This window comes from Nilaparvata lugens, chromosome 3 (genome assembly GCF_014356525.2).
Source record: "Nilaparvata lugens isolate BPH chromosome 3, ASM1435652v1, whole genome shotgun sequence".
NCBI lineage: Eukaryota > Metazoa > Arthropoda > Insecta > Hemiptera > Delphacidae > Nilaparvata > Nilaparvata lugens.
The window spans coordinates 8,521,198-8,539,942 of NC_052506.1; the positions used below are offsets into that span (position 1 = coordinate 8,521,198).

Genomic DNA, 18,745 nt, shown 5'->3' on the forward strand with positions numbered 1-18,745 from the left:
CAAAGCTCGTCAAGGGCCGTAGAGTCAATGAGTAGTAGTAGTAGTAAATTTATAATAGGTCAACAATCTCTCCAATAAACTTTTGCTAAGAACTGTGTTTTCAACCAACCAGAAGTTCAAGGAGTTCAACCTAGCATTGAAATAAACAGTACTAAATTTATAACAAGTTGAAAATCTCCAATAAACTTTTTTGAGAACCAAGTTTTTAGTCAACCAGAAGTTCAACCTAGCATTGAAATAAACAGTATACACGATATTGTGTCAGTATTATTTTTTTATTCAAATCTCAAGTCTTAACATAAAACACAACAGTGATTTAATCAGTACTTATGTTACAATTAGTAAATTAAAAACTTAAAATTGTCATAAAGTAAGAACACAAATGGCAAGTTAAAACACATAAAAACATTTGTTAAATCTACATTATTATGGACTACAACTAAAAACAAGTTCAGAAAGTACGTATTATAAAAATTCTAATACTGCAAAGAAATTGCTACTATAAATTGTAAGCAATAAAGATAATGAAATTCAATACAAAATGAAAAAGCTGTTTAAAAATATCAAAAATAAATTCGAATCAACTAATATAATAAAAAAATAGGTTCACAGTAACTATTCTTCATTAGTTCTAGAAATCAATTATATGAGTTAAAACATCCGAATACAGTACATCAAACACACTTATGAAATATTCAAGAATTTTTTTGTTTTTATATGTTGTAAATATGAATGTGAGAGAACAGTTTTAGTATATTTAGATTTTTCCTACAGTTACGTTTAAAAGTGGTCATTGCTGCACTGATTACAGAACGCAAAGAATCACTTTTCCGCTCTAGTGCGGGAAAAAGTTTTCTGCACTCCAGATTTGCAACATGGCAACGCAAAATACTTAGTAGGTTGTATGGAGCAACAGTGCAGCAAAATCAAAATGAAGTTGGTAACAGTGACTGGGCTGCTATAGTGAGCAACAAAGCACAACGAGCAACTTATTAAGTAGATATTATAACCAAGGACAACATTTTTATTCAATTTGACAATAAATTAAGGTTTTTATCAATAATAAAATTACACAGAAAAACATTTGATGCATTTCAGGCAATTTTACCCATAATTACCCACTTTTCATATTCAATGGTAACTGTAGGAAAAACTTAATGTGAAATACGTGCGCAAAGTTCCTCTGCTGCACTCAAAAAACCATTCCGGTTTCGTTCCGGAAAACCGGTAAACGTTTCTTTCGGTGCAGCAAACTGTCACTTTGCTCACTAGTTGCATTTCTCGTATTTTCATTTATCGTATAATACTGTATAAGATCTACGATAATACAGAACACCACAGAGCACAAGTTTTGGTAAACAAATTTTTCAACAGTAATTTATAATAAGCTACTATAGCTCAAGTAGTAAAAAAATACAAAAACAAACTATTCATGAATTTGATGTAAAAATTTCAGTGAATAATAAAATAGATATGTGAAAATCAGTGATCAATTAACCATTCAAAAACAATCCATAATTTGTTCAAAGCAATAATAACCATTGAGGAATGTATTTCAAGTGAAATGAATAGTATCACAGTCAGAGCAATTTATAAATTGGAAAATTGTATTGTTGGGAAAACTGTAGGAATAATACTATTTGCAGTGAAACAGGTAAGTCGGAAGAATTTTACAGAATGGATTTATTGTGAAAAAGGATATTGAATATTTTATGGAAAGTAAACCATGCTTGGCAATAATTACAGTAATCTCTAAATTCAAAGATATTTTGATAAATCTTGAACAATAATTATAGAAAATAGCTGATACCCTTGAAATATTTTAAATTAAGCAAGACTAGTTTCATTAATTTTTGGATACAAATTACAGATTATATGAATATGATTGGGATAGAACCTTTGGCTTTTTTGGCTTGGCTCAAAATGATTCTATTTCCAAATTTTCAACCTATACTATTAAACGAGCAATTTCTGTTTATATGTTTGTATTTCACCGGATCTCGAAAACGGCTCTAACGATTCTCACGAAATTTTGGAACATAGTAGGTTTATGATAGAAAAAATCGATTGCACTAGGTCTCATCCCTAGGAAAACTCGCTGAACGACATTAAAAGGATAATTCATCCTTGGAAAAACAGCTGAAACTTCTGTGGATAATGAAAGTGAGTCAGTGAGTGCATCTGTGGAAAATCAAAATATCTCATCCCCGAAATTCATAAGCAGACGTATAGCCAGCTGTAAAATATAAACACGACCTAAAATATTAACCTTAAGGGTTCGAAAAGTCAAATTATTCATAATTAATAAAAAATAATAATTATATTCAAAATAAAAACATATTTCGCGACGTTTTAAAATTCATCATAATTTTCAAAGTTAATCATTATTATTTTACAGTTTTAAATGACTATTGAGTGTTATTTTGTTAATCATTTTGGTGTGTAAACAATCTAGAACTTTTCTATTTTCAAATGTTTGGATTGAAAATTGGACCTGAATTCAAGTGTATGGAACATAGTCTATTTTTTTTACTATTTATAGTGTATAAATCAGAATTCGAGGAAGAAATAGTTTTGGGCTGTTCCTGTTAGTTCTTACCTAATCATTTAAAAGAACTGTGTTCTGTTCATCAATAAATAAATAACAAGCGAAGCTCGGTGCCCCGATATTAATGAATAACTGTCCTAAAGAATAGGTTATACTGATAAAAGTGACCTTTTTAAAAATGATTTGATATTGATATAAAAAATATAAGACATAAATGTCGAAACTACTCGTGTTCAAGGATAGTAATTATTTTCTATAATTGAAAATTCAAGTAACCCTATCTGTTAAAAAATCTTATACAATCTGCTCATATCAAAGGATTATTCCAGCGATTCAAGTTTTCAATAACTATGTTAAGATATGGCAAGACAGCAATTTTTTCACAATTACTTATGATGATGAAAAGCAGTTTAGACAGTTTTCTTTCTTCAGGCTAAGAATCTAATCATTATTCCTTATATAGAAGTGGAAGTTCATGAGGACTAATTGAAGCAAAATATACTGTATTGTACATGATGTAAAAAAATCTAATTCAAGAAGAATACATGAAAGGAATGAAGAATGGTTACGGTATATAATGAACTAAGAGTCACTATAGTATAGTATGGGATCAGTCAGCAAATTTATTAGATACAACAGTTTCAATTTTCCTAAAAGAGTGAACAGTTGATCTCACAATGAACAAACAGCTTGAAGGATTTATATTCAAATACTGCCGGCGTGGGAAAATAAATTATTTCTAATACCGTTATATTTTTACTAATAAAATGATCCATCAGCAATGAAATTACTAATAATTTTCATGATGAATATTCCTAGCTAAACAATATCCTTATTACTTATTAAACTGCAAAATTGTACAGTTAACTACACTGGATCAAAATACACATAAACAGTGAAAAATGATTTGGAATGAAAGATCAGGCATTCAACTACAATATCAAAATGGAACACTTGAAAAATATTAATGAAACTGATAAAGTGATTTCTCACTTCATAACATTACTGTTGCAACCCCTGTTTTAATCCATTCTCACAAAGTAAAAGTTTTGAATATACACTATTTAATACTCTCTTAGTCGTCTAGTCTACACTGATGGGTTGCACCAAACTATCTAGAATCAGCTACAGTACTTGAAATTTTCGATTAAAATTCATCTCGCTTCGCGCAACCAGGCATAAAAAGTGTTTTGAATGATCATGAAACCCTGTTTTAATCCATTCTCATATGGTATTTAAAATGTCCACTATCACTGGTACACACAAACAATACCATTGTAAAAAATTATTATATTAAATTGAAACGAAATTGAAAGATTCTTCCTCACGTCTCTATTGAAACTTTGAGATATTATGGGTTAGTTACTCTGATTGTTGAATATTATATTTGAATTAAAACGTCATAATTATAAGTATCATTGGTTACTAGAAATATTGATTGTTGAATCTTTAAAAACATCAATAATTAGTTTTCAGCAATCCTAACATTATTCAGTTATCAATAATCACAGTTTTCATCATAAACCATCAAACGGTTCACAACATTTACACATCATTATCAGAGTTAAATTAACATCTACATACTAATAACATTTATTGCTTGTTAATATAATAGAAATAAGATGAAAGCTTTTATACAGTAATCAAATTATTTAAGCTGCGTTTAACAAAATGTTAATAACTTAATCCTTATAGATTCTATTCTATTAGATTGAGCATAGCTTATCATACACATGATGAACATATGTGTTTGTCAAGTTCCGTTCAATCTAATAGAATCTATGAGGTTTAAATTATCAACATTTTGTTAATAACTTAATCCTTATAGATTCTATTAGATTGAGCATAACTTATCAAACACATGATGAACATATATGTGTTTGTCAAGTTCCGTTCAATCTAATAGAATCTATAAGGATCAAGTTATTAACATATTGTTAATAACATTTTGGTGTAAACCCAGCTATACTCATCACACTAGAATTTTAATAAAGTCACCCTTTAGAATTGAATACTTATAATCAAATCTAGCAATACTATACTGTCCTATAGAAATAGATTTTATACTAAATACTCAAAATTAAAAAAATATATCTCGAGCACAATTAACTGGCCATAATTTAAATCCACATGAAAAACATGTAAATTTAATTTTAGAGGGAGATGTTCAATTCCGCAAGGAATAATGGAAACTAAAATATTAAACCAAGTCAGATTTAGAGCCTCTAATTGAAAATAATACTTCTTTGAAATATACAGTAGATCTACGCAATTGCAGAAAGCAAATAAATGTAGGCCTACGCATTGGCAAAAGCAAATTTGAAAATAACTTTTAGTTGATCTTTAAACTAGGTAGGCCTATGCATTTACAAAAACAAATTTAAAAATAATTTTTGTTGATTGTTCAACTACTCAAAATTACTACTCGAGTGCATTAAAATAGTTTGATTCTAAACTAACTAAAACTATTTTTCCATCACAAGTCACAGGGTTCGGACGACCACGTTTTTGTATAACACCATAGAGAAACAATAGCGTAAGTAGATATCCCATGGTATAGGGTGTTCATGTTGCAACTTTCACTGTTATCTCAAGCCGATTACTGTCGATTATTATCGATTCTTACTGTTTTGTTGGGGTGAGAGTTTATGAACGGCACAGTATGAGAGACTACGAGCGTCACACAGCTTCACGGGAAAGAGCTAGGTGGCCTATCGGCTTGAGATAACAGTAAAAGTTGCGACATAAACGTCCTATACCATGGGATATCTACTTACGCTATTGTTTCTCTATGATAACACTGAGCATGAGTAGCGTTTCTGAGATTAGAATTGTGTTCAATACTAGATGAACAGTCAAAATGTAATAGTAACGTCAATGATTGATAGCAGAGCAACGTTCATCAAACTCTTGCTACATTCAAGTTTAGAATACTCATTTAATACAAGAATATTCATCAAGTTTACAAGTTAAGAATATCCATTAAGTTTGTAAGTTTAGAATATTCATTTAAAACAAGAATTAATATTTAGTTAAGGCACTTCAAATGTTATTGATGATAAAAAACAAACCCCCTTACAAGAAAGGTTTACAGTTTCTAAATAATCTAAAAACAGTGGGTGAAAACACCATATTAAACAACAAAAAAACATAAAAATACTTTCAACGGCTAAAACTTGTATAATAGACTAACTGACTACGGTAAACAGAGAGCGAATTGATTTTGATCTACTAGACTAAAAAATAAAACTTAACGAGATCAAAAAATGTGACTTTAGAGAAATCAGAGTTAAGTACTTGTTTGTTATTTGATACAGCAACTAATAAGTTTCAATTCACTGCATTATTATTGTCATGATATTAGTAAATGAAATGGCAGGATTGGTACTTAGCATGTTCAGAGCCATGACTAGATAAGTGGATTGTGTGTTATTATTGCTAGCTTATTTTCGATTTAGTTTTTCTAGGTGGCTCAAGGAATATCGGCGTGATGTTGGCAGGCTTGAAGCGGGAGTACTCTGAGTGCGGCACTCCGATGACAAACGTTTCACTGCCTTTGATGCGCATGCGCCACATGCTTTTATGGTAACCACGAGCATCCAGGTCCCAAATCTTGAAGCACTTGGCCACTTGCAGCCACGTCACAAAATCCTTTGGCTCTTCCATCTTTATGAACATTAATAGAATTTCATCGGGTCGGTCTGGAAAGAAGTCTTCCTCACAAGGAGATTTACTATGATCTAGCACCACTCCCCTTTGCATCATTTGTGTTATTATTGACTCGTAATTATCTTTGATGACACTGTTGATATTCAACAAATGAACGGAAGGTTGTGTGTTGAATGATCTTGTTTTGAAATAAGTGTCCTGAAAGTAGGAGTTCATATTCAACCCGGACGACCCAAAGTGATATGTCCTTGAAACCTCAGGTATGACGCACTCTCTTCCTTTGCGCACTTCTGGCATCCTCATCCACATGTCCCAGTCCCACATTTTCTCCGGCGAAGGCCACTTTGGTTCCAACTCGTCTTTGTAGAGTGATCTCTTCAATATCCAACCCAACCCTGGCATAGTTTCAACCCTATATAAAATACTTGTATTACTGCTGGTATGTTCATACCCTTGATCATTCCAAGCCGAGATACAGTAGATTGTGGGATCAAGTTCCATCAGATCGATCGTCTGATTGAAAAAGCTGAAGAAATCTTCAGAAACATCCAAGTCTTCTTCCAGAATAACGGCATGCATTGCAGTTGGAAATATATTGAACGTTGCAGTGAGTGATGCTTTATAATGCTGGGAAATCCGTGCATTCTTTGTACCGATGGGAGTGTGTTGGATACCACGCAATCCGAAAAGTTTAGTCACTTCAAGAGGCTCCTCAAAGTATCCGTCAATGAAAACAGTTATCATGTCTTTATTTGCACCTCTAGCTGATAACAACGAACGGAGCATTCTGTAGAGATAGTGCGGTCGATTGCTGGCTATGATTGCAACTGGAACATTGGACACCCGGCTATATGCGATTGGTTGGGGATTGAACACAAGCGAGGCCGGCTCTGTACAACTGCAAACACTACCATAGCCCTCAATCCGACTACAAAACTCCTTCCTCCTCCTGCTCTCTTCAGAGTCCGGCCACTCGCATTCACTATCCTCCCCCGCCACCAGTGGAACCTCGACTCTCAACAGCACAGAGGCACCCCAAGTGTTGAAATCGGTGCTTTTACTGTACGATTCTCCAAACATCTTGACTCCTTTCTGAGCGACCATCGCCCACATATCTCTCCAACTAATCAATTGGGCCTTTCTCGACCCCAAACGACGCAGAAGATCCCTGGCAGGCTGTTTCATTTGAAAGGTGCCCTCGTCTTTGATGGCGAAGATGATGATGCGGCCATCAGATACCATGTTGAGGAACAGAGCCATGGCTTCATCCTCGTGAGAGGAGTAGGTGTCGAATATCCGTTGAGCCATGACACTACCGGATGCTTGGTTGAGGATGAGGACGTGGATGCCGCGGCCCTCCGCCTTTTCTCCGTCCTCGAGGATGGTGGCGCCGTCCACCGTGACGGACACCCGCGACTGGCTGGACAGCACCTCGATCGTCAGGGTCCTCGACGCGCCGCCCTTCACCTGCACACTGTGCCTGTGCCCGTCCCTCCCGCCAAACATATCATCCATCTCATAGCTGCTGTCTTCGGCGTCCTCCTCCTGCAGATGTCTACTAGTATCCACGATGAACATCACATTGATGACAATTGTCGCAGCCAATACAGCGACCAGAAGCAGCTGGAAGAACTTGGTGACGATGCGGCGCTTGGCCACCACCCCCACCACTCTTGGCCGGCGATTCAGTGCTCCCAGCCTTCGCGGCACAAACGGCTCGGCTTTGGGGTTTGGCTTCCAGTACTCCATTCTCTTCTTGTCAGGTGTCTTCCATCGCTCAATCACCTGTATCAAAGTATTCATACGCTATAGCCTTCTGCTTCATACATCATTTCAATACAGCAAGTTATGAAGTGGGTAGTTTTTCAATCGATTGCAATTTGTGAGATTATATTTATATTGATCAATGCAAGTTAGATGTTAGTCCAATTAAAACATGCTGATTGAGAAAATAACATTAGCTATTACAACATCGAAGATAAACAACATAACTTCTTTCAATCTCTCAACTTCAAAGTTCATAGTTTTGTTTCAAGAGACACAAAAACTTTCAAGAGAAACTTTTTAATTTTGTTTCATTAGACACCCTTATTCTGATTTGTATATTCAGATTGATGATTTAGTGTATAAATTGAAATGGACATAATCTACATAATATTTGGACAATTCAAGAAAAAATTAGGAAATTGAAGAAGTTTTGGGCAATAGCCTGCTTTTTTTCTTTTCCGACTACTGTATTGTTTACTCTATCCAATAAATAAATAGCCCCTAACGATAGAATGCTTAAAAATTAGTCAGTAAGAACAGCGCAAGTTCCAGCTGACGGCTTAAGGTAGGCGCACACAGATCGTCATCGGACGGACGGCACGCATCGGACGATTAGATTTGATGCATTGTTTTCAATTGGAGTGCGCATACCTGTACGCATCGTAGATCGGAAATGCCGTCAGGAATTCAGAGAGGAGCATTGAAGCCGACGGCTCCGTTCGGATTTAATGACTCAATGGCTCAATTGCAAGGCGATAAGTGGTGTTCAGTTCAACTATATGTTGTCTGAGGACATTCAAAAGCTCAAAAAACATTATAGGCGACATGTGGAAGTAGTTAAATTTTACTTCGTCTTCAATGAAATCAGAAAACAGATGATTAAATTCTCTGTATTCTATCACTTTCTGATTAACTATGGATCCACATAGTTTTCTCTTTCTATGGATTTTCGTTTTCTCTTCCTACGTCGCTGTACCTCTTCTTCATCATCGGCCAACAAACAAGTAACAATTATCACTTCTTCTTCGCTACTGCTATCCATCACTTATAAACTGTAATATTTGTTTATTAAATTCCTAATTCGCACTCGACTCGACATACGTCGCAATGAACTAAAATGCCAATGCTCCGATGACGACTAGTGTGCGCAGCACCCAAAAAAGTACGATGCGTGCCGTCCGTCCGATGACGATTTGTGTGCGCCTACCTTTAATAGCCAAGATTTTGATTTTGTTTGAACTATGCATATATTGTTAAAATTTTAGCCAATAAATCATTATTCTATTCTAGTCAGTGAGAACAAAAAAGTGCCAAATCACAGAAAAATGGAGACTGGAATAGGATGGATGGATAATATTGAACTGAATAATAATCAGAAGTAAAAAGCTAAATAGATTCAAGTGAACTAAAATACTGATAGTCCATACGAGGGATGATTCAACCGAGGCCGGATTAAGAGGGGTCTGATGTTTTGTATATTAATTTATAGAATATTTCGAGGGGGAAAAATGGGTTTCAACCTGTTATCTTCATTAATAAAGATTATTATTATTATTATTTAAAATATATTCACAATAATTAACACAACAAAATAAGTGATTTAGTAATAGGGGATTTTTCATCGGGTTCGTACAGAAATGGAATTTACAATCGAGTTGAAAATAATTTTAGTAAAATTTTAATTGATTTCTACCAATCAATTTCATGAATTAGTACGTAATCAACATAATAAAATTTCAATACTCAAATTTTGTTTGTACAGTAGCAACATAGCTTTTTAAGTAGCAAGTAGGTCTAATAAACATAATCCGTAGGAGATTTTATCAATACTGTTTTCGTTGTTATTCAATTTATACATATCCTTTTAGGACACACCAATATTTAGGACACGCCTACCTTTAATAGTCAAGATTTTGATTTTGTTTGATGAAATATTCATTTATTGTTAAATTTTTTGCCAATAAATAATTCTATTCTAATCAGTGAGAACAAAAAAGTGCCAAATAACAGAAAAATGGAGACTCGAATAGGATGTGTGGATGGACAATATTGAACTGAATAATACTTAAAAGTAAAAAGGTAAATAGATTCAGAGCACTAAAATACTGATAGTGCACAAGAGGGATGGATTCAACCGAGGCCGGATCTAGAGGGGTCTGATGTATTGTATATTAATTTATAGAATATTTTGATGGATTTCAACCCTGTCTCCATCAATAAAGATTATTATTATTATTTATAATATATTCACAAAAATTAACACAGCAAAATCAGTGGTTTAGTAATAGGGGATTATTCATCGGGGTCGTACAGAAACAGTGTATGGAATTTACACTCAAGTTTACTATAATTTTAGTAAAATTTTAATTGATTTCTACCAATCAATTTCATGAATTAGTACGTAATCAACATAATAACATTTCAATACTATGAATAGTTATATTTGTCTATGAATAAATGAATGAATGAATACTCAATTTTTGTTTGTACAGTAGCAACATAATTTTATAAGTGGGCCTAATAAACATAATCCGTAGCAGATTTTATCAATATTGTTTTTGTTTTTATTCAATTTATACATATCCTTTTAGGACAGGCCAAAATTACTCCTACAGTACATTTTATTCAATAGGATAATTAATCTTAATTTCATGTTCAATTTATTTTTTAAGGAATTACTAGTATATCTCACAGTTTTTCGTCAATAATATTGGATTGTAAAAAGTCTTAAAACATAACACATCAACTGAGACCTCATTATAACAAAAATGTATAATACATTACTAACTTAGTTATTATATGGAACAAACTAAATCAATTTGAAAGCAGACTTATGATAAAAGTAAAATAACTTTACACATTCTAAACACTGTACTAATAAAAAATGACTAACTTCACTTTATCCGTATTCTCAAGTTTACAAAAATAACAAACTACAAAATAATATAAATGGAATAAAAATAAAATCAGGCTAATATGCCAACTAAGTAGCTTACAAAATAATGATTACTGATACTGTATGAAGGAGAATACAAATAAAATTGATAACACAATAATAATTAAGACTCTTGAAAATAAACTAATATTAATGATTAAAATCTATTAATTTAACAATTCTTTCTAAATTAATAAAACAATTCTTTCTAGTATTACATCAAAGGGTAGCTACAGTAATTATTGCTTTCAAAATAAACTGGAAAACACAATAGTAAGTTTAAAAATACATTAACAAGTCTTTAGCAACAATTTTATATTCAACTTGGTGAGATTGACAACTTACAAATGATGCTTCAATCAAAATATGAAATAAATATAATGACTGTCAACAGTGACAACTACTCAATCTGATGTAGGATGTTCAATAGAATTGAATTCAAGAAACTCAGTCTGATTTTGAAACAGCGAGCAAATTGAATAATAACTACACTTGGAGAAAAATTACTGTTAACAATTTAATTTATACTACTACAGTTAATAATCCTGTAGTACTATTCATCATTTTAACCAATGATAAATTTACAATTTCATGTTTGGTACAGCAAATAGTGTTACAATTGCCATCCTTAATTATATAAATATATTACTTTTTCAACTAATATTATTTGATTATGAAAGTAAATATGATATTGTTAAAAATATTCAAAGTAAAAAGTATTTAGAGAAGAGGTTCTTATTTCAGGGTAACTTAACACTGAGATACAATTATAAAAAGATCATCTGAATTAATAGATTTTTGAGCATCTCCTCATCTAGGTAGGCTACTAGGTATTAATAAAATTAATTAGTTTATTTTTAAATTAATTAAAACCTTCATGAATTATTTCAAGTAATTTAGATTGAAACCTATATGAATTATTTACCAAGTATTAATCTATTGAATAAATAATTTGTTAAAACAAAATGTTAGGCTAATAGACTAATCTGTAATCAAAACACATCACCAATCACCATAGCCTACAGACTGTACCAAGATAAGTAAGTATGAGAGATTAACCATCAAGAGGAGTCATCAATCCACTATTAATCAGCAAGAACAGATCAATAAAGCGATTTAGAAATAAAAATACTACACTATGAGTGGTGCTAGTTAGTGAGTTAGAGGAAATTATATTAATTTTGCTGGTGGAGAAACTGTTTAAAGGACTATCCACTAGCCTAGCACCAAGAATCAAGTAAGCAACCAACTGAAATTAATGGTGTTCAACAATGTTCAACTCCACTGCTCTATTTACTAGATTTGTGTAGACACGACAAAAATTACACAAAGTGCCGTTTTCACAGAAAAAGGTTGAACTGAAAGGAAGTAGCTGGTGGCTTAAGGTGCGTACAGATATACGTGCCGCGAACATGAGCAATTCACTTGCTCATCAGCTGATTATATCTGTATTTTTACAGAAACGGTAAGATACAGATATAAAAAGCTTGACATCAACTGATTAAAAGTTTATGTGTCATGTTTATGTGTAAGTGCTTGTCAGATCATGCATTAGCCAAAAAACAAAATATGGGAAGAGCCATTGAAACACGTTGTGACTTGTCCGTAGCTGCTCAAACTGACCGCAAATGGCAAGTACACACGTTCAGTGTGAGAGTTCCTGTTGCTCTTTCCAGATTTTGTTTCTGCGCGCTTGTCATACATAACCAAGCGCGCACTTGCACATAAACGCATTCAATATGATCAAACTCTCACAGTTAAAATGTACCACATTATAACAAATGAGACTTGATGAAGATTTAACCCAACTTAAAATGGAATTTCACTCAAACTGAAACTGTGCAAACGGCACTTGAAGAAAGGAATATTCAATTCGGCAATGAATACCCTATACTCTTGCCTACGTTAACTAGCCTAATCTACCCAATGTACAATCAAGTTATATCTAAGTACCCTAAATAATATATTAAAAATAACTTCTTAAAATATATCAATCTACACGTCTAGTTAAGGATGTCTAGACTCCCGGAAAACTGGGATTGTCCGGTTTTTTACACAAAGTCCCGGTGTCCCAAGATAGGTTTTTGGGACGTTTCGAAGTCCCAGAATTTTTTTATAAATAGCTTGTATGTTACAGTTGTATTGTGAGTGATGTTGTGGTACTTTTCCATAATGAAAACACAAATTTGAAATGTCAACCACTTTTTATTATTATAATATATACAGAACCAGGTTTCGTGGCTTTACCAGCCACATCTTCAGCTGTTTGTTTACAACAGTGAATTTGTGTTTTCATTTTCAGCTTGTAGGCCTATGTCTTGATAAATTGCCTACTATGAATTATTGTGTAAAGTTCAACTTAGGAAAAGAAAGACATGATAAAGAACGCTGAAAGCACCTAAAATAATTTTCCTGAAGATCAACTGCCTATAAATTTACAAGTAGCTTTTAATAAACTTAGATAGAGCTCATTAATTTCTAAGTACCTTAGCTATTTTACGTCATAGATTTAAAATCTTTTTATTGATAAGAGGATTTGAGATGTTTAAGACTTTTTTATATTAAATATGAATTAACACCATTTTTAGATAAGAGTAAAATTTTAGAAAGGGGGGGGGGGTGAGAGAAGGTGGAGTCCTGTTAGCTTGTTCTCTCTGAAAATGATCTGAACACTCTAGTCTGGTTTGAATTTAAAGTAAGCCTATGTTGGTTTTTTCACTATGGAATCAATTTTGTAACCTACTAGGTAGGTACTAAAAAAATGGCAGGGAAGGTATGAATCATGAAAGAGAAGTAAAGTGATGTAAGGTACGTCTGATGTCAGTAATTTAGGAAAAACCAATGAGACTGTTTCATAAGAAATCTCAAGTTTCCTCTACGTAATTTCTTATTAAAAAAGAGAAATTTAAAACGATTACTGTAAAATTTATGGAAGAAAATGCCCTTTTGGCGTTTACAAAACAGACTTCATTTTAGCCTACTGTAGGTATAAGACGGCTTTACGTTTTCCTAAGACTTTGTGATTCTTAATTAATGCTTTGACAAGCAATAATAAAGATTTTATTTTAATCTCAATTGCACTAAAAGACTACAATCCAAGTTGACAGTCAAAACAATAGAGGACTAGAGGGTAGGCCTACTTAAACGGTGTACACACGTACGTTTGCCTCGGGTGAGCATACGTGTATGGGCTTGCATTCGCACGTGTGGACACTGTTCGCTGAGGCATGTGGGCGAACCGGAACCCTGTCGGTATTTTGGCGTGCTCAAAGGCGCCTCGGGCGAGCATTGAATGTACGTGTGGACGCGATTTTGCCATACGGGTGAGGCAAAACGTAAACATTGAAGGCGTCATAACCTAATTCCAATGAATTAGGTTAATGAATGACAAATCATATTGTGATCCAATAACTAATTGTAAATTGTAGGATTTTTGTAATTTTGTAGGATATGTGGATTGTCAAATATTTAAATAGAAACATGCATGGAGTATATAATTCATATCATGAATAACAAATTTAAAACTGCATAATTTAAGTCAAAAAAGCTTCTCTACAGGGTTCCTACAAGAAAGTATAGCTCAAATATTATTTTACTGTGGCTATCAAATCATCTTGTGTTTGTTTCATGTTATCAATCAGAGTTGTTAATTAAAATTGTAATCTTCAATATGATATTATACGTTTTAGATAGCTAGGCTATCTATAGAGAGATTTATTCAAACTTTGAACTAGTATTCCCTTGAAGGTAAATATTGAAGCTAATCTTTTGGAGAATCTTGTTTTGTCATGTGTATGAGCAGAGTTAGTTTAAAATGGGCAGCAATTAAGTATTTGATTCAATTTATGGCTAATTTCCTTAAAGAAGACTGTAAATTTTGTGAGACAGTGTTAAGTGCTTTGATTAGGTCATCAAAACTTCTGGAATTATTGTAGAATTTTTCTTTTTTTGAGATTCAGAATAGATATTGGAAACCAACAAATGAATCGCCTAATGCCAAGAATCTCAAAGTTGAAGCCAATCGTTCTTGTGGAGTTATTGCTTCCCTCATGATGATATCATTTTTTGTTTAGATAACTAGTTGAATTAGATTCAGTATATTAACAAGATAATGTTTTGACAACCTAAGAAAGTTTGAATTGTCAATATTATGTCATGTAGCAATTTACTTCCTTACTTCAACCTACAATCGTTCAACCCACCAACATTGTTTGTCAAGTTTTATTTTTGATTTTATTATATAAGTCATTGAAATAAAATGATACTGCTGCAATTTGTGATAACTATCTTCAATGATGGAATGACGCCATTGTTGTCATGTTGTGGAAAATCTACATCTACCATGTCTTCGTGTCGTCTGCAAATCAGATAGCTTTTTGAATGCTGAGGCATACGTGGATCGCGTCCACAAGGACGTACAGTGAATGTTGAGGCATATGTACATACGATTGTTTGCGCGAATCTGTACGGACGTGTGTACAAGGCTTTAATCACTTGGGTACAGTATTTTGGTTCATGAGCAAAAGTTATAAACTGGAAGTTTATAGGTTCATTGATTGATTTTTGGAAACACTTGAAACATTAACTGTAAATTGGTAAAGGATCTTGATTAATAAAGTAATTTAAACTTATAATTTCGTCAAAAAAAGTAAAGTCGTCATAATATTGACATAAATTTGGTGGACGCCATTTTGCGTAGTCTTTGCACAAAGAGACCAGAGTCCGAGGCCGCTGTAACACATTTAGCTACTAGTCTACATAAAATATTTATATGAAAATAATATAACAGAGGTAAAATATGAATTTACTCACCTTTCTATCCTACTTAAAACAGATTGGTTCACGACTTGAATGTCACAAGCCATTTTTCTTGGATTGGACCCCTCCCAGCACCAACACAAACATTCGAGTTCAAGCTCAAGCGTCAATTCGATCGCCGGTGTTTCTTCTGCTTCTGTTTCATTCTAACAGAAAGAGCTGCTCCGTATCAATTGCTGTTTCACGTTGCACAAAAAAGATACAGTTGCAAGCAGCTTGGGCGCAAGGATTCTATAGTGAGGTCCATGTCGTAATGGCAATGGAGAAAAATAGGAGAGCAACGTTGCCGATTCTCTGTCTCGTCAATGCCTTCCAAGGAGGGTAACTGATACCGGTTTATTGATGTAATATTAACTGTTTATTCTCGTTTAAATAATCAATTATATTTTATCAAGCAAGAAATTAAATTTTTCAATGATTTTTTAGGCCAAATTAAATTTTATTATAAAGATTAAAGATTTTGTAAATAAGTTATAATTCTACATTGTTAAAAAACAATCTGGCAAACAGAGCAAATCGAGATAGAGATAGCGCTATCTGCATTTTGAAGGTTGAAAAGAGAGAAAAACTTGTACCAACTATGCCCATTTCATCTCACTGATTTGACTATAAGAGGAAACAAAATCTATGCAACTATAAGGCCCGGTTGCACAAAAGCTGGTTAAATTTCAACCGTGATTAATTTCATGAGAACCAATCAGAGGTTTTTTTGCAAAGACGGCTTATGTGATTGATTCCGTTGAATAATTTACAATTAAAATTTAACCAGCTTTTGTGCAACCGGCACTTTGCTGCTATATTTCTATGTTTTCGAAAGTTCATAAATTCATCAAATAATGCATCTTCTGGAAGGGATTCATTTAATGAATTTAAAAGCCAAATTAATTTTGATAGAAGAGCTAATCCAATATATTTTAAAATGGTATCTAAAACCATTAAATCGTGTTATACATCTTGTTTTCAATCGTGATTGCGTGTATTTTTGTTGGTTAATCACAACAGTAGACAGTAGATATAATACGAAGAATGATGGAACATTCATAAACTATATATAAATATATTAGTGAAATATGGGTAAAGTCACGGTATCGCAAATTGGTCCTGGACCAATCCACCCCTTCCATTACATCATCAAGACGCTACTATGCATAGCAATAGCATTTCATCAAGTAGCTGAGCCAGCTACTTTAATGAACCAGGTGCTCAAAAATATCCTCATGAGTCAACAGTAAACTAGGTACAGTACAGTGTATCAACTTTTTGACCATATCATTTTTGGTTTCTTTCCTATCACTTTGCAAAGTTACTCATTTCTCAACTGTGAATGGTTTGTAAAACAGTTGATTCTCACATTCTTTCTATTTCTATGTAGTGTTTCTAATTAGTCCAGTCAACGAAAGATTATAGAAGGAAAAGTTTGGAACACAATTTTCAACTCCACAGCTCTTTTAAGGATAGTTTATATAGAGTATAAAATGCGAAAATGAGAAAACGGTACTTTCAAACCACCCCCACCCCTTTAGCACAGGGGGTAGTGATGAGGACTTTTGATATGTTGATCCTCTAACTATCCTTAAAAGAGCTGTGGAGTTGAGGTGTGTTCCAAACTTTTCCCTCTATACCTTTATTTGAGCATTCGTTGCCTGGACTAAATGCAGTGTTAAGATTTCTGAATCCCACTCGTCCGATCAGTGGTGGTGAAGTGGAGAGGTGGGAAAATGTTGTGTGCAACTTGAGTTCAAACAATTTGTCAAACCCGATAGATAATGCCGAATTCTACCTAGTTTGGCAAAAATTACAGATGATTTTTGCATACTTGTTATAAAAATGTCTACCTATTTCTAGATTATTAGTTATAGGTACATATTTTAGACAACTTGCCCTCTGCGTTTTACTGGCTTGGGACAGTCATGGCTGCAGAGGGTTCTACACCAAAGGCCGCATTACAAGTTATTTACAATGTATTTACATAGTTTCAGTTTCACATATTTACAAAAATTTATTATTTTTCCAATTTATTACATAGTTATTACTCTCATGATAATTAATTTCATTGTTCAAGTAATTCATCATTATTTGATCACATTTTGCTTGTTGCTTGGAGTCGAGCACTTGTCCACAATAATTTAGCCATTATTTTTCCAATGTATTGACATAACTATTACTTTCATGATAATTATTTTCATTGTTGAAGTAATTCATCATTTGTTCACTTTGTTTGTCATCGCTTGGAGTCGTGCACTTGTCATCTGAGAACGTCGTCGTGGTCGCCTGTATTGGCGTCGTGGCCGCCTGTATTGGCGTCGTGGCCGCCTGTATTGTCGTCGTCGCTACACTGTTCGGGTTGGGGTTTGGAGGGATCAATATTCTGCCAGGCGCTTTTTTCGCTTCCTCGTTCACTATTTTCGAAACTGTAGCTCGACTTATCTGCAGGGCATCCGCCACTCTCTGAGTTACCTGACGGACATGAAGTAGAGGGCCATTATTATTAGCTTCTTTTTGAAAATAATCGCGCAGTCTTTTCACAAGCACACGTGACTGGGGATCCAGTTCTTTGCCTCGTCCCATCTTCACAGCAGCACGTTTACGTCCAGTTCCACCTCCAGCTCCAGACATGATGATCGAATTGGAGAGAACACTTGGAATTACAGTACGGTACAACTCACAACACAGTCTTCAGTCCAACACACAGCGAATTTATCAGTCAACGAAAACAAACTGGTGGGGTGAGTGACATTCTTTAGAAGAATGGCTGACTGGAAAGCGTGTAGAGTAGGTACATTCTCAATGTTTACTGTGTAGTTTGTACTGCAAACTGCAGTACCGTATTGAACTTTGAACACTGAATTGAACTAAACTGAACAGTGAACGCCCACAGCTCACACGACAAAATGCTGGCTGGCTTGCTCATCTAGCAGATAGCAGAAAGCAGAAGAGGTGAAGAGCAGAGAACGCAATGTGGTGGGAGTCGGTTAGTAAAGGATAGAAGCATACAGCATCGAACCTCT

General features: G+C 33.9%; 1 protein-coding gene across 5 annotated transcripts in view; it reads right to left on the reverse strand.

Annotated features, from left to right (window-relative positions):
• The window catches only part of LOC111063959 (protein O-linked-mannose beta-1,2-N-acetylglucosaminyltransferase 1), a 76,275-nt gene extending 60,417 nt beyond the window's left edge, over positions 1 to 15,858 (reverse strand). For 4 of the 5 annotated variants that reach the window (XM_039425325.1, XM_039425328.1, XM_039425327.1 and 1 more), the window contains exon 1: positions 15,732 to 15,858. In XM_039425325.1, coding sequence (XP_039281259.1) covers positions 15,732 to 15,784 — 53 coding nt within the window. In that variant the 5' untranslated portion in view covers positions 15,785 to 15,858. Of the gene's footprint in view, positions 1 to 5,237; positions 8,003 to 15,731 lie in introns of those variants that run through there. The other variant, XM_039425324.1, reaches the window with a different exon arrangement.
• Positions 15,859 to 18,745: the final 2,887 nt, after the last annotated feature.